Here is a 19,955-nt window from a genome sequence, read left to right on the forward strand (position 1 = left end):
GAAATTGCTAAGAATAAATTCTGATGGGGGCTATGAAACAATCCCCTGCTTTGTTTATCACCCTGAAACTGGGGCCAGTTTAGTCTATGTCCAGAGCACGTGCCTTTGTGTGGTGCCATGGTGCTTGTAATGGTCTCTTGGCTCTTACCAGCTTTTAGCCTGACACTTGTGCTCCTCCAGATTCTCTTACAGCCAGAGTCAGATGTGTCCCTGAAGTGATGTAATCTCCTCTGTTGCTGTCAGTGTGAGATGTATTTTTACTGGTTTGTGGCTGGTGAATATGGAGCTCAAGTAGTATGAACTGCACATTTGCTTTCTGTTATGTGCAGCTGAGTGTGTTCCTGTAACTACTTTAGAATGGTGTTACTTTTATCCCTATATTACAAGAATATTTTCTATGTTCTGTCCCTCTCCATTTGGTCGGGGTATTACATGTCTTAGTGTCTCAGCTAGGTGAGATGCTAGGAATAGCCCCCTTTTTCTTCCAAGACTTTAACCCAAATCTTTAGGATGTGAAAGCAGTTTCTCTTGATATTCAAAATGGTTGAGATTTGGGTTACCTGAGTTTTTGATAGGGCTCTGTTAATGGAGAACTCTAAACAAAACTCCTTCCTTGGGGGAAAGTTAAACAAATATAGAAATCAGAAATCTGAACAGATTTATGAAAGCTTCTCAAAGGGAATTTACCTCATCTTACCCCTATGATTTGACTTACTATCTTTCAACTGAAGTTGCAGCCACCACCTATTCTTCACCTGCTCTCTGCATTTTCCTCAGAAAAGGCAGCAGTCAGCAGCACCCTGGTACTGCTGACTTGCTCATGGATAGAAGCAGAAATTCACTTACAAAATCCTGACCTGCTCATCCAATCATTAATCCTGTGTAATTAATCTCTTGTGTAATCTGCAATCAGGTATAAAAAGATGTTTGAAATTACAACTATTTGAGCCATTTTTCCCTTATGCATTATGCTGTACTGAACTATATCTACATCCATCTGACCCTAAAGTTCCTCTTCTACCCATTTTTGTTCATTTATTTTCAAAAACACAGCCATTTCTTGTGCTGGTACCTCATCCTGGGCCACCAGGGCCCATCTTTCCTCTCTGACACTCATTCCAAATAATTTTTCAGTAATGAGAAGAAACCTTGCTTCTGGTTTCTTAGACACCTCCAGCTGGCAGCCTCCACCAACCTCTTTATCCAGCCTGCTGTGTCCCTGTGTGTGCTCCATGCAGCCTGAATGCTTGTTGAGGAGGGCCAGGGAACTCAGTTCCATATCTGTCTGAGGTTGGTTTGGAAGGAGAGCTGCAGAAATGATTCCCCAGAAGCTCCTCAGCTTTGGAAATGGGCTCTGTGAGGCTGATGCTGCTCCATAGGAATGGTTGTCCATGGAACACCACAGAGACACACACACACACAGAGGATGCTCTGTGTTCCCAGAGCCTGGTCCTGAAAAGGAGCTGTGAGGGTTTGGGCACACTCTGACGGAAATGTGGGACTTTCCCACATTTCAGCTGCTGGGAATGAAAAGCTTTGCTGAGTGCATGAAACTTTACAAAGGTTTGTATCTTGTTCAAGTGTCAGACAAAGGTCAAAAGCTGCTTCCCTGACACAAAATCCTTTTCCTTAGTGGAGAGAGGAGGAAACAGAATCCTTCAAAGAAAGAGGTCCCCAGGAGATGCACCCAGAGATGAAGGCAGACCTGTACCATGACCCAGTGCTGACAATGTGGGCAGTGCAGGGGGCTGACAGAGTGCCTCAGCTCTTCAGGTTTCCATGTGTGCCCTCATGTCAGAAAACTCAACAGGACCATTTCTCATCTAAAACTGGTAACTGGTAGCATGCACCAGCTTGATGATTGCCCTGGGAAGCCGTGGTATAGGGAAGAGGCACATCAAGTAGATTAACAGGTAATAACAATTTGTGTTTCAGAGTTCAAGATTATCACTTATCATTATCATTATCTTTAATTCCATGCACTGCACCTTCTTATTCAGATACTACCATTCCAATACATTCTTTCTACTTTAGATTTGAAGTTCAAAGAGAAGAAATAGTGGGATCCACACTCTGGATTGTACATTGCAGTTTTGTACATTTGTTTATGTGGAAAGAAGGGATGTGAATCATATGCATTAGGAAAAAATGAGCAATCCAAACAGGTGCTGCAGTTAGATACTGTATGTGAAGGACAAAAACCCAAACAAGCAAAACTCACATCTCTTCAGTGTTTTTTTTTTCCCTTTTACATTTTAGCTAGATGTCATGCAAGTATTTTGGTATTGGTTTTGTGAGCACTCTTGAAGTTTTACAGAAAGCTGACAACTGGAAAGACTATAAATGTTTGTGCGCTTCCCAGATGAACCATGTTTGGCAACCAGTGCATAGGAACAAAGAGAGTTAAGTCAAAGCAGAGAACTTCCTCTGAGCATTTTGATTATGAGAAGATTTGTGGGGCTTTGCATTAATAACTATAAAATACTTCAAACTGGTTTCTTAATGTCAGCATTATTTATTTTCAGAGCAAAGTTCAGAAAATTTTGAATGATTGTATATGATTTTTTTTTTACATGTCTTGGCTCCTTCAAATACACATATGTATACTTTCTTTTTCAGAAGTGATAGATTGCCAAGTTATCTGACCTCTCAAGAGAGGAAGTTGGGAGGACAGTTTAGTAATATTTTCTTTCATTCCCAATGTGGAATAAGATCAAAAAATATGTATTTTAAATTCTGTTAATAGCCTTATCTTTTCTAAACCATAAGGTACTGGCAAAATAACACTGCAAGTAAACATGGCTCTCGATGCACCACATTAAAAAATGGCTTTTGTTTATGAAAAGTTTTTTTGTTGTAGAAACTTGTGGGAATAATGTTGTATTAATGGTAGGATGTTGACCTTTTCCAGCTATGGAAGATAGTCTCAGAACAGGATCCAGGAAAAACAAACATGGAAACTACTTAACTCCTTAGTTGTGTGCCTGAAACTTTGTAAGGAAGCATTATTTAACTTAGACTATTGTACTTACAGATTGTGTCATTACATTAAAGTGCCACACACACAACCATTTTCAGTAAGTACAAAGGTCTCCAGAGCTTAAGGGAGAAAGTCGCTTCAGCGAGGAAGACTATTGCTATAATTTCACATAATAGATGTAAAAATATGCAGTTGTCTGCTATTATCTACATTTATTTATTGTCTCCCAGATCAAAAATAGGACAGATTTTCTCCAGATTTTAGGGTACACAGTGCAGTGTGACTGAACAAGAATTTATGCTGAGAAAAAGTGTGAAAAGAAAGATGTTCCATATTACTGAGGACTTAAGCTCATGTTCCTCCTATAGGCTAGAACTGACTGCTCTGATTTTTTACGTGAAAAGCCCCAAAATTCAGGTGCATTTGGTATAACTTTTGCATGTGACCTTTCCTATACAGTCCACCTTCACCTCTGCTGAATTCACTCCTGAACTGAGAAGAACAAAAGGCTTCTGGCATCCACTCAGGCTCTTGAAATGAGACCTGGCAGGTGTACAGGTGGCTGTTGGTCTGGGAAAAAACTGATGGAGGCCTGGGGTGGGGAAAGAAGTGAAATACTCTGATCTGTCATTGCACTGTGTCTTCCTTTTTTTGAACCAGTGGTAGTCAGATGTCCTGTAGGTGGTTTCTCTGCCATTCCCCTTCCTTTGCCCACACATGTTTCTTCTGAAGCCTCTCTGATGACAGCAGACAGTAGTCAGATGCCCTTACAAGAAAATTGCTAAATTCGAGAAGAAAATGGAACTACCCCAGTTAGTATCAGCTGGACATCTCACCCATGGTTTCCACTAGATTTTCATCTAGATTTCATTTGCCATTCCTATAAATTAGATTGTATTTGTCATAATGAGGAACAAGCAAAACAAAATAACAACAAAAAGTGAACAAACAAAAATATCCCAACAACCAAAGTTTATTAGCATCAAGCAATTTTAATATTTTCAATAAAGTGTGTAAATCAAGAATACACAGGGTGAAAAGTAGTCATTAGTACAGTGTACCAGTTCACCTTTAGAGTGCTCTATGCCCAGCAAACAAAATCAGAAATGTTGATTTCAAAACAGGTGTGAAGGTTTTTTTCCTAAAGAGATTAGATTTCTGTATCATCTTCAGACCACATATAAGTACTACCTTTTATTACTAGAAGTGCACATTTTACAAAGCTCTCAGGCCTGTTCAGACATGAGGTGCATGCACTGTATATCCAGACACTTCAATACATGCATTGTTTGTCTGGAGAAAACCTCAGTACCAGCTTTGCAAGATATAGGAGCATGTGAGGAGATATTACAAAAAAAAAAAAAAAAACAAAATCAAGAAGTGTTTCCCTCTTGTGTATAGTGTATCAGCCTGCCACTGCTCCTGAGGTGAACTGGCTCAGGAGGCAGCAGCTGATCCCACAGCTCACCAAGGGCAGTGGAGCAGCACTGAGCTCGGCCAGCCCAGCTGTTTGTACTTCTGATATTCAGTCATTACTGCACGGGTGTCCCACCTGTGCTCACAGCCAGTGATAGAGCACAAGTGAGGTGCAGGAGGTGCTGCAGCCTCCAGGCAAGCTCTCCTGCTTGTTGCCTTAGGCTCTCAGGAGACATTGCTTCCTCTCTTGGCTTATTCACAGGCTCATGATATGTTGGGACGGAAGTCATGTAAGGTAAATCGCCCAAGAGCTCAGTTCTCCTTAGTAAAATGGATTTTTTTGAGTGTTTGACATGGAGTTACATCCATTGTATGCTGATTTTTTGTCATCGTACTTATTTACTAAATGACTGAGTGAGAGTTGAAGGCACCTAAGGGAGCTTGAAGCCAGGGTTTGGTACTGACTATTTTTGCAAACTAGGTTCTTGTCTTTTGGATAATACCATTCTGGTTGAAGTTCTCAACCCTAGTAAAGAAAATATAACCAATTCCCTCCTTCAGCTCTCTCGTTCTTTTGCAGTGCATGCTCTATTACTTGGTGTGCATAGACATAGCTGTGATGCAGAGGCCTTAATCTCTTGGAGACTCTGTACATAGTACAACTAAAAAGCACTTACTAGATTTGACAGGGCTTTTTTTCCTTGTTTATGTCCCAGTAAACTGTAAGATATGGCATTTCTGCTGCTGTTGCCAACACAGATATATCTAACTTTCCCCTAAAGAGCTCCAGTGATGGAGATTCCACAATCCACCAGCAAGCTTGTCAGCATAGCTGAAGTTCCTGTGCTGTTATAACCCACTTGGTCTTTGCTGCTGCAGTCTAGGGAGAGCTGATCCATTCATTTATTACTTGTAGGAAAGATTTCTTGTATTGCTGACCATTCTTTATTGTTATTCCTCCCGACTGTTGAGATGCAGTGGCCATCTAACCACAATTCTATCAATGGTGAGAAGAGGATGGGGATTCTTTCATGTATCTTATGCTTGTCTACAGTGTGCAAAATCTCAGAGGCAAGAAATGTCATTGGAGGGGTCACTGGGGATTGGACTGGATGACCTTTAAAAGGTTCCTTCCAACTCAAACTTTTCTACTGTTCTTTGAGACAATTGTCATTTTCTTCTTTAATTACGTTGTTGCTGTGGCATCTCTTCACATTTGAATCTGGTGCTGGATGAATGTGTATGTAGCTGAATATTGCAGTTCAATATTTAATGCAGCATTTACTGCCAAGTAATTCTTATTGGTGGAAGCTACACCTACAGGATGTAAGTCTGAGGAGGTGGAGAATTATTCCATGGACTATGTCTGCAAAAAATACTGAAGGGATTATCAGTCTGCATGACAATTCTTTTCACCCATCAATAGAAGGTTTCTTCTGTTTCCAGTCAGAAACTCACCATCTAGGAGGCTCTGAATATTTCTAGAAAAGTGGTAGGAACTTCAGTCTCTAGTTGGTAAAAGATGGGGAGCATGAGAACAATGTGGCATTCACCAAGAGTTGTGGAAATCTGTGTATGCCCCTTTGCATTTTAATATCATTTCCCTTATCAAAGTTTGGAAGGAATGCTTGCACAACAGTGCATTTTTTTCCATATCTGGGTGGTAAATCAGAGTGAGGAGGTACAAGTGGCAGCCTGTAATGGCACAGCACTGTGTGGACACACAATATATTCTACATGTACAGTATGATACCTCCTTGGCTCCTAAGGCTCCAGAAAGTGAGAAAAGCCTGCTTAGGACTGCCTTTTCAAAGCCAGTCAAAACAAAGTAAAAATAACAGCAATCTTAATCATCCCTTGCCAATTTGGCCAAAATTACTGGGTATGCTTTGCTTAGGTCAAATTTTTCTGGAACATATCAGTGAGTGAGAAGTTCATTTTCGATGTAACAGTGCCAATAAATAGCCAAAACATAACACTTGGAAAACTCAGTAGATGGACAGCACTCCCATTTGTCAGCAGCTACTTTTCCAATGCATTGAGAACTGTGGGTGGCATTGGGGTTGTTGTGGGAAGGTTTTGGGAGGAGGGGTGATTGGAATAGTTTTAGTATGAGGACTGTCTTACAGCTAATCAGTTGTATGAGTGGAATTTTATCTCTACTGGGAGGTGAGCTCATTCGCCTTTATCGACCTCAGATCCATGTTTAGAAAAAAGTCAAAAGTAGGATGCATTCCTCTTCTTGATGTCTTATTCTTACAAAACACAACTGCTTGTTACCACCCCTTGTCTTCTGAAAATGAGCTGTGTTTGATTATTGGTCTGATTTATACTTTCTTCTGCTGAAACAAAAATGTAAGCCCTGAGATTAGCTCTTTGTGTTTCTGGATCCTTTTAGTGCTGAATTTTAGAACATCTCACAGCCCATAAAAATTTTATCAAAGTACTCCAGCCACTTTCTTCTTGTTTTCTTTTGTACTTTTGTTGAAGACCAGATGATAGAGCAGAAGTAAGGCAGGATGTTTTATTCACTCTAAAGTTTGCTGAAACCCAGTTGGCCATCCATACTACCAGGCATGGAATTTTCCAAGTCTGTACATTGCTTTCCTACCCTATTTTCACAGCATGTTTGTTTTTTCTTTTTCTCCCTGGCTATTCCATGCCAACTCCACCCTTTTTTAACTGGTGCTTTTCTATCCAGGAATGTTCACCTAATGACCTTGAAGATACTCTTCTTGCCAGGTGGCTAATTGGTGAATATACTTCAGGAGAGTGTGGGAGTGGGCAGTGGAAAGGAGACAGAAGGAGGAAGTTTGTGGATGTCATTTGTCTAGGAGCTGGCAGCAGATGGCTGGGACTAAGGCCAGAGGAGGAGGAGATGAGCAGTGAGAGCAGGAGGGAACAGTGAGTTGGGCAATAAAGGAAACCATTCTAAATGCAGCAGGGCTCAGGGCTGCACAAAGTAACTTAAAGCTGTTCTGTGTCAGTGTTAATGTGGTGGACATGATCCTCAATACGCTATCATGGAGCAGGTTGTCATGTTGGTGTTCCTCTCCCACTTGGAACAAAGTTGCTGGAAATAGAGGGAATTGGAGTATTGTCAGTGTAATGTTTTGTTTGTCTGAGGGCCAGGTTAGGCTGTGAGGTATAACAATGCCCAGCTCACTCACTGTGTGCAGCCAAAGGGCTGTTTAAATAGGTGGCTCAGTGCCATCTCAGCTGCTCTCACTGTGGGCACTGAGCATCCATCCCTCTCCCAGAGGTGTCAGTAGGGGAATGAAGGGGCCTTTCCTGCCTTGTTACTTCTGGGGAGAAGGTGGAGAAGCTGGGGCAAAGGAGCATGAGGATTATTAAATTTCATCTTGAGTTTGGCCAGTCAGCAGCAAATGGCCTTTGCTTCTTATGTACTTGGTTAAAAGAAGGTTTCTACTAAGTTAAAATTAATTAGGTTCCTGAGTCAACCTTTGGAACATTTTCAAAAAACCACTTAAAAATGCAGGGAGGACTTAGTGAAATAAATCTTATTTTAGTAAATAAACTGAATCACAATTTTCCAAAGCCTCTCTTAGAATGGGTTTTGTAAGACTTCCTGAGAGACAGAAACAGTGGTGTGCCCCAGGATCCAGTGCTTGCTCCCTTCCTTGGTTTTCCCAGGCTACAGGAAGGCTGCCGACACTGCATGGGCTGAGGATGGAAGTGCATGCTTTTGTGAGATGGAAAAAGTGATTCATCCATCCTCCTCCTTAAGCACTGCCTAGGAAGGACAGCACAGGCAGGATTTCTGTGCCTGTCCTTTTCTGTAAAGACCTTTCTGCAATAGAAGTGTGGCTGGAGGAAAAGGGAAGAAGAGATGAGTAGAAGAGATGAGTCCCTGTCTCTGCTGCTTAAGGAGTATTTGTATGCCAGTGCTGAGCCCTACCATTTGCCCATGGGAAGGCTGCCTATCCTACCAACTCCTTGAAAGGGAAATTCATTGCATAAGTACTCACAAACTTCTACCTTCTGAGTTGGTCACCTATAGCTGTCTCAGCTGTCACACTGATGATGCTCCAGACTGGTCCTGTGCTTTGAGATCAGCAGTAAAAGTGATGTGGAGGAGGATTCTTCAGGTAGCTGAATAGGAGATGTTATTTTGGTGGTGTTTCAGGTAGAACATACTGGGAGCATCAATGAAATGAGAAAATTCAAAAGTAATGCCAGACTCACACTGTAAGATAGACTTTAGATTTTATTCCACTGGTTTGAATTTATTATTCTTTTTTTCAGTTAGGCAATTGTCAGTATGAGGCTCAAACTTGCAATTAAGTTGTAGCTGGTAGAAAAATGTTAAACCTCCTGAACTTGCACACATTAAGATAATAACCCAGTTTGTTCTAAAAGAACATAATGAAGGAATTCAGCGAATGGGAATTACATAAACTCTACCATTGGTGTTGAAGGACATGATCTATAAATTAGGAGATTGAGAGTAAACAGGAAATTCCACAGAACAATTTCAGGATAAAGAAACTATAGCAGCAGATGGAAAGATGTTTCTGTTGGGAGATTTTAGAGGTTGATTTTGATACCATCTACCTCTTTTTAAAAGAAACAACAACTCCATCTCCATGTTTTGATTGTGAATTCCAGCTGTGCATTAGTGGAGCAATGCTAGTGCCAGCTTGAGCACAATGTTGCACAGTTCTTGTCAATCTTGTTCCCATATACAGGTCACACCTCTTTTCCTCTCCTCTTATATCCATATTAGTAACTTTATGGGCATGATAAATCTGAAAAGTACCCTAAATGTGTTAACATATAACAAGCATATTTGAATATGTTTGGATTTTCCTTAAGGCTAGAGCAAAATAAGAGATAAAGGGGAACTAGATCTTGCAATGAAAAATAGTTGAAGCCTTTATGCTTACATATGATATGCCTTATATAATGTAAAGTAGATGGGTGTCTATTTTCTACTTGTTTTAATGGTTATTGATCAGGCTGCAGTATAACTCCTGGTAGCAATTAGTCACAAAGACTCACTCAGTCTTTTTATTTCATCAGCATTTCAGTCTCACAGCAAAATTCAACCTGCTTTCTACAAGGATATCCCCAGAGAAATGCTAACATTCCTACAAAATAAATACAGGGTCTTTCAGTATTAAAAACATGGACAGAAATGTTCTTGTCCACAAGTTATTATTTTCATAGCAACTACTTTGTAAAACAACAAAAAGTGCCCCCCCTTGCAAGAAAAAAAAAAAAAAAGCCAAAAAAATTCCATAACAGAAAAGAGAGCAATTAGCAAATAGTTTGAATGCCTGAGATAAGAAACCATAATGGCTAGTAGGAAAGAAGAAACCTCACGTTTAAGATAGCTTTTCAGCAAGCTGCATAATAGTGTCCAAACATGCTTCCTTTTGGCACATGTCGGTATACACAGACAAAGAAACAGGAAAGGGGATTTTTTTTTTTTAGTTAGCTCCCTGTGTCAGGAACAGACACTGATGGAGAACTCAACCATAAACATACATTATTCTTACTAAATAAAAAAGGCATAGCCTTGTTTTTGTGTGAAGTGCTGTATTACAGCTGGAGTAATGTAGCTCTGGAAAGGATGCTTTAGGGGATCAGGTTCTGGCTTTCATCTGTACACTGCCTTGTCACAGCATTACTGATGTGCTCTGCAAATGCTAGTGGTGAATAAACTGACTCAGATGATAAAGAAACATATCCCTTTGCAATGCAGAGCGTGAATTCTCAAGGCTGCTGTAGACTTGGCAGTAGAGAGAAAAGCTGCTCAGTGCAGCCAGCATTGGGTTTCTCAGTTGTTCTCAGGTCTAAATACAGAAAACTGCCCATATCACATTTCTCTCCCCGGAGGTGGGCCTCTAAAGAGTGAAGCTCAGCAGGCACACAATAAGGAGGATGATGATGAGCAAATGTGGAAGAACTGTGATTCCACTCCTCTACAGAAATGGATATCTACAGGCTAGGCGTGAAGAGCTTTCCATGTATGTGTGTGCCTGTTCATGTGTGTATATGTGCAAGACCCAAGCTTTTACTGAACACATCACTCTCACAATTAGTTATTGTGAAGAAATTTCATGCAAGTAGACCTAGTGAAGTTTTCTTTCTAATTTGAAATAATCAAAAGGTAAACCTGGAATTCTTTAACAAACAGTTACAAATTAGTACAATGGAGTGAATTGCAGCTATTCTACTGTCATCATTATTCACACAGAAATGTGGTTCTAATCTGAAAAGAGGACTTCACTCACTAAAGTGGCGCAAATAATGAGAAAAGACAGTTTTGCCACTGCAGAACATGAAGAAAGGAGGTGTTACCCACTGATGTAGCTGTAAGAGCTTTGCAGGTGTCAAACAAAAGACATGGCAGAGCTGAGAATTAAACTGCTCATATCTGCAGAGTACTAATCCAGTATTTTAGCTATGAAATAATGGTAGTGTTCTGAATTTCTGCTTTTGGTCTCCATGTACCTGTTTGGTTCCAGCTGTTTCAATAGAATGGTGTCTAATTTGAAGTATACTCTAGGTTTTCCTGCAGCCAGCCCTGCTGAGCCAGTGCCCCTACAATCTGTATTCCTGCATTCTCAAGAGCTTCATGCCCTTCCACTAGAGTATGGGACAGAGGAAAGGGAAAAAGGAGACAAAAAGGACCTGTGTCTCATCCTGATACACAGCAAGAAAATGGTTGGGTAAGCATCTGGATCTAGGAGCTAGGCATTGTGTTGGGTCCTTCTCTGTAAATGTAGCCCAGACTGAAGAGGAGGAGCGAAATTTCATCCTACATGTATAAGGACTTCTTTCAAAGACAGCAGCAGTTGAGATCTCCCCAGTCCCCTGTAGAAATTCCGCTGCATTCAATGTAAAAAACTCTGATTTCTTGCCCTGGTGAGATGTTTCAAATAGGCTGCTTGGCTGGCCCTGCAGGGATGCTGACGCCGCTCTAAACAAACCTACGCAAGCAGTCCGGCTGTGATGCCACATTAATCTCAACAAGTGTATTCTTCAAGTGCAGCTGGGGATTAAACCTATCCCAAGAGCTCATGTAGGAGGAGGTGGTTATGCAGTAGCAACTTTGTTTAACATTTCTTCACGTTTGTGGCTAACGGCGAGTTCTCGAGTGCGCTAGACACTACTAGAAAAGGGAAGGATTTTGCAGCTCCTGGCACTGCATATTATATACCAACAGAAGAAGCAAAGATTTATTTTTGCTCGCTGAATGAGAGAGAGAATGAAGTGCTGAGAGCTCTGTAACGTTTCATACTCTCTTAGACGCAAAGAGCCAGATGAATATTGTTGGAAAGAATGTGTTTATACAAGAATCATATTTATCGCAGAAGCTGCAGTCTTAACATTAGACAAGGCATGGGATGAAAAAGCTGAGCATGTAGTAACTCAGCAAAATTCTACTTCTGCCATGTATTAGAGTAAGCTTCAATTACTTATTTTTAGGGGGTTATTTTAGAACAGCTAACAAGCAATTTGTTTGCAATAAACACTTGCATATAGATTGAGAGAAAGTAAAATATATTCATTAAGAAAGCATTGTTTTCCAACTTTACTTAACTTTCCCAAGGCAAACAGCCACAAATGGTACTCTGAAAATGCCTGCACTTGTAGCCTTTAAAAAAAAATAATCGCCAGATTTGGACAAAGTACCAGACTTGGTTTCAACCTTGCACTGCATTGCAGGTTGTTGATAGCACAATCTGGATGGATTCTTCTGGGATCTCAGACTACATTCCCATGCTCTTTGACTTCATTGATTTAGCAGTAAATGGCACATTCTTGGAATGCTTTCAGTGGAAAGATTCTATATAATATGGATAGGAATAAGCATGAGAAATAGTTTGTATTTTAAGCAGAGCAGTTATTCCCTCTTGTTATATTACTGTGCTTTCTTTCATTCCCATGTTATTCCTAAGGCTCGTTATTGTGAGAGATTCTGAGCCTTGAGAAACTGGAGTTAAACTAGTTTTTCTTTAAACTGCTTTCTAAGAAAAAAAGGAGAGATGTTGGAAATTTTCCCATCAAACATCTGTTAGATGTTAGACCCGAATATGTTCCCAGTTCAGCTGTTCTGGTCTAGTACTGGGGTGGTGTAACAGAACTCGGTGGAGTTAATCAGAGATGACAAGGCAATAGCATTTATTGCAATGCACCTACTGTTGAAATAGCAGTGATGGCAGTATACTGAAAGCTAAATAATCGCAAATTAAGAAAATCATGTAGTGAGAGGCAGAGGAGTCTGTGAATTATAGCTTTTACATAAATGAACTGTAAATGGCCAGAAGTTGACCCAGAGGGAGCCTTATTCTAGCAGACTTTCAGCATCAATATCTCTTTGCAGTGGGAACCTTTTCTGGGTCTACTGCGGAAAGCCAGTGAATGTCCTATTCCAGCACTATATTCAGGCTGTTCTATCTTTTCAATGTCTTTTCCATTTTCACTAAATCTTTCAGAAGGAAATATATCTGGATCTGAGTTTTGATGTGCAGTGTGTACAGTTACATTTCCGTTCACATGAAGATTAAGGGAAATAAATTACTATAAAAGCCTGGTTTAAGATGAGTACACAAACTATTGCCTCCTTTACTTTGGGTATCAAAGCCACATTAGTAAGAATTTACACTGTTGGGAAGATAAAAAAAAGGAAGATTAAATTTCTGCATAATGCCCTTTTGGTAAACTGTAGCAGAGGAAAGAGGAATTAAAGTTGGTCTATAAAAGCAGCTGAAGCAATTCCTTCCAGCATGAGGAAATCTTAGGCTGGAATAAGGCCAGCAGAGCCAGCATGGTGACATTGACTCCATTCACAGCATAGCAGATGTAAAAAGCAGGAGACAGCAAGATCCAAACATGCTGTTCTCCAGCATCAAAGCAAGGGGACTGCTCTTGGGTAGTGTATGGCAGAACAAATGTTAACAGAGCCAGTTTTGCTGACCTGAAATATTTTCAAGACTTGAGATATTTTCTTCCTAAATAAGGCAAAACTATTTTTTTTTAAGACTGAGATAAAAAACAGTTTTAGAAAAAAAATACAGACATGGCAATGCAGCTGTGCTCTAGGCTCGAACCTGAGCCTGCCATCTGCCCTGTAAGGGCTGTATTTACTCACCAGCTCAAAGTTGGCACCTTATCTCATTTTGACTAAAGCCCTTATTTTGCAATTTGGAATTCTGTCCCGTTTTTCCTCCCCACTATCTTTTAAATCAATCCATACAAAGAACCTTTTCTGATACATTTCTGCTTTCATTCAGCAAAATAATTCTACACAGCTCTGGTTTTGAAGCTGTTTTAAGTCCAGTGCTGAACTCTCTTCAGACTGCCCTTAGGATGGGTGGCTTCTGTGGCTTCATGTTCCCAGCTTTGTTTAGCCCTTAAGAGCTAGAAAAAATGCAAGTATGCAGTGGTTGAGCTTGTGTTTCACTTTGATTTTCCACAGCAAGCAGAGTGATAAGCTCTTATATGGCCTACTTGGGATCTGTAGGACTAGTAGCACTTAATTGTACAGATTTTTTGGCATTCATGTTTAGCCTTCAATGCTTCATGACCAGGATTTATTCATTGCAGCTTATTCATTGCTTTACCATCCATGGGCATAACATTTCGTTCCAAGCAGTGCTGTGGAAAGCACGCTGTATTCCTGTTAATATTACATGAAGCTTAAGATTTTTTTTTGAAACCTCCTCTCTCAAGACTGTTTATCTGTCTACATTGATATTTGTCTAAAGATATGTTTTACAGTCTATTTACTTGCTGATGTGTCAGAAATTTGTTTACCAATAAAATGTAGATAAAAATATCAAGTATGTATGTATTGGTTTCCAGTAAGATTTTTTTCTATCCACAGTTTTTTAAACTTATAAAAATATATAATAATGCAAAAGGGAATACATTTCAGGGATAAAATATTTGTCATTTATTGGGCTATATTCAATTTATTCTGTGATGCCTTAATCAAAGTAAACTGACCCAAAACAGCTTATTTTCTTCATTCAGACCGATAGAGTGCACCATTTGGACCTCATTTCCAGAATCTTTTCTCACGGGAATTTCCCACTCATGTTGTGGATAGTCTGTGTGAGCAACAACTGAACGAGCAGGCAAAACCGCAAGGATTGTTACAGGCATCTGATTATAATTACTAGCAAAGCTTCTAATCCTTGTTTCTCCAGCTATAACTTCAAAAATCAGCTAATAGCACCACATGCAAACATTATCATAATTACTTTGATGGGTTTAGGCATTGGACAACACAGACAAATTTTGGAACAAGATCCTGAGAAGGCCTTAGGTCTTTGCCGTGGCTGCAGCTTGCATGGAACCGCAATGGAAAATTATCTGAACTCACTAAACTAGCTTATCATGAATGAATAGTCCTTCTGTGGCTATAATGAGGAGGAAATAGACTGGAATGGTGTAGGAGAACTTCAACAAGAAGCTCTGTATTTCATGTTTATGATAGCAAGTATCCTTGGGACATTAATTTTTCATAGTATTTGTGCTCGTTTTTGGTTTTGTAGTTTTCATGCAGAGGATTAAAATTAATCTCTCCAATTGTTGTGGGGAATTTTACATAACTTTGTAAAAAAACCCACAAGTGATGCGCATGAGCTGTTCATTTTTTTACATTTGTAGAGCCTATTGGAGATCAATAGCCTGGAGATAGAAAGTGTTCTTTACTTGGGGAAGATGGACTGTGCTGTCCAGTGCTGTAGGGGTACAAAGTACTGAGTGCTGCCCCATTCCTCTCAGTGGAAGGAAGAGCTGATAGTCCACAGCATCACCTAAGACTCCCTAAGGCAAGGCAGATCAGCAGCATCCCCAACATGGAGGATCTTCTGTGTTCACCCATTGCCTCCACCCTGCAGAAGGAAATCCACTGAAAAGAGGGTGGTACAAGGCTGTGTAGAATGCCTTGTTTCTGCTTCCCAAAGAAAGCTGAAAAAAATTTTTTGGCAGATGCTGTGAGAAGCAGCTGACAGTCTGGGACACGTTCATTCAAGCAGACCCATAAAATAGGCACCCCAAAAATCACTGATTTCATTTTTGCAGCTCAACTGTCCCATTGGATTTCTTTGGTCCTAAGGAAGGACAGTGAGGAGAGCAGCCACTCTGCATAACACCCATCTCTCTGGAAAAGGAACTGATGAGCTTCAGCCAAGAAATTAGCATGGGCTTATTTTTACCAGAAGTAACTCATACTTTGCATTTTTTAGGCTGAAGCAGCAGGACAGTGGAATGTAACAAGTGGCTTCCTAACTTGTAAGGCAGCAACCCCACCAGGAATACCTTTTGGTGGCTTCTCCATGTGCTGATGGGTATCAGGAATAGCAGTGGTGCAAGTGTCTCTCCAAGACAAAATTTAAACTTTGGAGAAAATCTAAGTACAATTTTTAGAAGTGCTTATTGCCCAACTTTATTACAAATAATTATTCAGTGTTACACCGTTTCAGTCTCCTGAAAGACATATAGGAGCATTTAAAAAGAGGTACTTGAAATTGCTTCACAGATTTTCCCACTGCATGCAAAAACATAAGTAGGTGTGTTTGCAGGCAGCTGATCTTGAGTGAGGCTTTGACAATCATGTTGTGTAATCTCATCTAATGCAGTATCAAATTTTCCTGAAGAGACAAGCATGTTTTAGGCCATATCTTGAAGGTCGTGAAATGCCCATTTATCAAGTCTCACTTCAGTCAGTAGCTTCTTGTGTACCCACAAGCTGTCAGATGCTGATAGTCAGCTTTGCTGTGAAGACTTGCTGGAGTAATTCTTGGATTTATTTTTCTTGTGCTCATTCAAAATGGCTTGCAAGGTGCCCTCTTATAGCTGTGTTTGCCTAGAGCATTGTGCTTCAATCTGTGCCATTTTACATGCCTGATGTGCAACAAGGTGCATTGATTACACCTAGAATATAGGTTTTTCAGCAGTGTTTTTAGTTAATTTCCCAAAATTTAGGATCACTTGTGTCATCAGCTTTTTTTAATCTGGAATGGATACCGGTGCATTTTTACTAAAATATATGTGCTCCATTAGGTTTAGGAAAAGAAGTGATTAATAAGGTAAAAGCATTTTAAATGGATTCTTGGATACTTCCTATTTAATCTCAGTCATTTAACTGTTTTTATTTTTTTCTTCACTACACATCTTTGGAACAGTGCAAGAAGTCCCACTGTTGTGTGGTTTCAGTTGTTTTAAATTTCACTATGTTTTTCTAATTATGAGCATGGAAGCATGCTTTAGCTAGCCTGCAACTGAACAAGGCTTAAATTAGGTCACAGCCTGGCTTCTTGTGTTTACATTTTTGTCCCTGCGTGTTTTATCCCAACACATATCTTCTGCACTTCTTCTCTGAAGTTGTTAGCAGCTGCACAAAAACTGTCTTCTGAAATGTTTTTCCAAGTCTCTATTTATCTCTGTGATGAGGCATTGCTGCTGCTGAATCAGTCTAATAGTTAGCAAGTCTTAAACTGGCCGAAATTCACCTCAGTTCAGAAGGGCTTGCCTGACACCTGTGGCACCCTTGAGGTGTGATAGGGATTGTGATACCCACGTGTGTTTCTGCACAAAGGTGGAAGGGAACCCACTGTGGGCTTCAGAGAAGTGAGTGTAAGGAGGTGTTGGGCATTGACTGGAGAGTAGTGTCCTCGTCCATGGGTGCTTCCCGTCTTCAGTTCGGCACGCAGCAATGACACCACTTTAGTTCACTGCAGACCCATCTCAAGCCCTCCTCAGTATCTGCACACATTTACTGAGGAATGAGAATGCTGTAGTTTTGCATGCTTATCCTACAACCACTCTTTATTATCAGGCAAACATTAAGGTAAAAGTAAATCTTGCCCCAGTTTGTTGGGTTCCTTAATACTATTAATTTGTTCATCTATAGTGAAGCAAGTGAACCCTGCATATTGTCAGGGTAGTGTCATTAATCTTTCTAAGTTGAAAGCTGTATTCCTTAAAAACACACCAATTAATAGCTGTATCTTATATCTGAAGGAAAGTTCAGGGCAGCAGTGTTCTCAGTGTGATGGAGAATGTTGGGTCCTGTTGTTTAGCTGTTTTCTCAAGTCATTGCTGATCCCTGCTGGCGAGGATTAAACATTCAGTGGGTAACAAGGTCATCAGTTCTCTCAGATACTAATTGAATGAATGTTGCTTAGTCAAACACCTGAAAAGCAATCTAAGCCTATACTTTGCTATGCCTGGAAACACATTTCCAGCTATTTTCCTTAATGTTTCTGCTGTACATTCAAAGTACATTAATTTCACTCTTTTTTTTTTTGTCAAATAATAGAATTTATTGGGAAATGTTCAGTCAAGGAGGAACTTCTGCAGAAATCTCATAGCTACTTTGCATAAAATAATTAAAATTATTTAAATTTCTGTGGTAACTTGAAATCCAAGACATTCATAGCTCAGTGTCTAGTCAGGCCTTTATAAATAATAAGAATTAACTAGAAAATCATATTAAACCATATTTCTCTTCAGAATAAAATAGTTTTATTGAATGCTGAGAGGAAATAGATTTGATTTTCTTTTTTGTCCACAATCTATCATAGTTAATAATTCAAATTCTTTCTCTATCATGCTTCATTAAAATTCTTCCTGAATTGCATCATCTCCATATTCTCTTGGGATTAGTTTCATCTTCCAAAGGTATCTGATATGTATAGGAATTAGATTGATAAAATCATCAAGATCAAAAAGAATATGCAAATAGGCAAATTGCTGATTTTCTTCACTGCAGTTGGGTTAATATTTATTGAGGTAATATTGCATTACCCCAGCCAGTGTAATTAAAAATGAGTTTTCATTGATTCTTGTTTTGGTCCTTGTTACTGGAAACTTACCATATGAAAATTCTGTCAGCCTTATTAAGACAAATTTAATTTTTTTTTTTTCCTGTATCTGTTGAAAAACTCTTGTGGGTTTCTTGTTTGTTTGGAGGCGGCAGGGGAAGCAGGAAGAGAAATATGGCTCTAAATCAAAAATATTCAGAGGAAGCTGGATAGCTCTGTCATCTTTTTTTACTCTTTCTTCAAATCTCTCCTTTTAAGTGCACCCTCTTTTTTTGTGTCAAAATGTAATGGAAATGTCAGGCTGTGTTCATAAAAAAAGTAGGTTGTTTTTTATCCTTAGCAGTGTTTGTTGGTGTCTTCCTTTGGTGGAAAAAAATAAGAGCAGAAACTTCTTATTCTAGCTCATAACTGTTTAAATCAATAGAGCTGGTTGAGGATAGTCTGGCAGGATTTTAGCAAGGTCATTAAAGCATTGCAGGACCAGAAGGCCGTTTTTTCTTGTAAACACCCATGTAAACTGTAAAGATATGGGAGACCTCACACATACATGTCTGCATCAAACACACAGCTATAGTTCTCCACAGGCAGATAGCCATAAACCTGCATCTTGGCTTTTGTCAATAATGCTAACTTTACCAAACACTTCATAATAATTATCAGTGTTTTTAACTGAAGTAAGAAAGTATTCCACCTTATGTCAGTGACTCCCACCCCTTATCTGTTCTAAAGAAACTAGAGTGCTTTATGGCTTGTGTTAGATACACAGAGATCTGAAGACAGCAAACAAAAGAGAATAAATATGTACACAGACAGAAAAACTCTACAGACATCACAGAGAGGAAAAAATCTAAGCAATAGAATAGGCAAACAGCTAAATTGGAGGGTCTTAAAGAGGATTTTGAGCATCAGTGTCACTGTATTTCACTGAATCACAGAATGGCTAAGGTTGGAAAGGGGCTCTAAGATAATCTAGTCCAACTGCCTGTGCTCAAGCAGGATCAGCTAGAGCTGGTAATATTTGATTAATCTTTCCTATTGCCCAGGTAATTTGGGGATTACCAGTCTCTAAGCCATCATGATTCATTCAGCCATCCACATCATCAGTCTGTACCAAGTACTGTAGCTTCCATCACAGTATTGCTCAGAGTTTGTTTGCTCTCATCTAGCAAATGTTCTTTATCTCTGGACCAAAAAAAAAAAAAAAAAAAGGCAATAAAAGTTACAGCAGGCATTAACTTGGACAGGAGAGCTAGCATTGGCTCTTTTCAGTAGCTAAACAAAAGCCAAAAGCCTTAGGTTCTCCCAAATGCAGAAACAGTCCGAAAAGTTGAAAATATTTTTTCATTAAAAAAGGGAGGAGTGAGAGCCAAAACTTCAAAGGAACCACATAAATAAAAGCGCATTTGTTACTCTCTCTGTCAAAAATACAGAAGGCTGACACTCTGGGTGGTAGTTGAGATCTTTTCAGGGACCTGGAGGATGCAATACCTATAAATCTTGGGTAGAGATGTTCCACCATTAATTAGTGTTTTGGAAAGGAGGAGAAGCTTCCCCATTCATCTCTTGCTTCCTTTCACCGTTGCCTGTAATAGATATGGTAAAGCAAGAGGCATCTTTAGCAGAAGTTTGGGGCCATGGCTGACTTGTGAACTGAGCCATTCTGACCATTTCACCACCAGCAATTCAACCTCCCCTGTCAATAAATGCAGCCTCTCCCATGAGAGTGATGGAAGCATCTCTGCAAGTACATT

At 39.7% G+C, this 19,955-nt stretch overlaps 1 protein-coding gene across 4 annotated transcripts in view; it reads left to right on the top strand.

The window, feature by feature from the left end:
• COL4A2 (collagen type IV alpha 2 chain) overlaps positions 1-19,955 on the top strand; it is a 137,757-nt gene that overhangs the window by 54,828 nt on the left and 62,974 nt on the right. Inside the window, exon 1 of one of the 4 annotated variants that reach the window (XM_064407790.1) lies at positions 4,548-4,691. The exons of the other annotated variants lie outside the window; for them this stretch is intronic. Within the exon in view, the coding sequence (XP_064263860.1) occupies positions 4,668-4,691 (24 nt within the window). The 5' untranslated portion in view covers positions 4,548-4,667. Of the gene's footprint in view, positions 1-4,547; positions 4,692-19,955 lie in introns of those variants that run through there. 4 annotated transcript variants of the gene reach the window in all.

Source organism: Passer domesticus, chromosome 2 (genome assembly GCF_036417665.1).
Source record: "Passer domesticus isolate bPasDom1 chromosome 2, bPasDom1.hap1, whole genome shotgun sequence".
Taxonomy (NCBI): Eukaryota; Metazoa; Chordata; class Aves; order Passeriformes; family Passeridae; genus Passer; species Passer domesticus.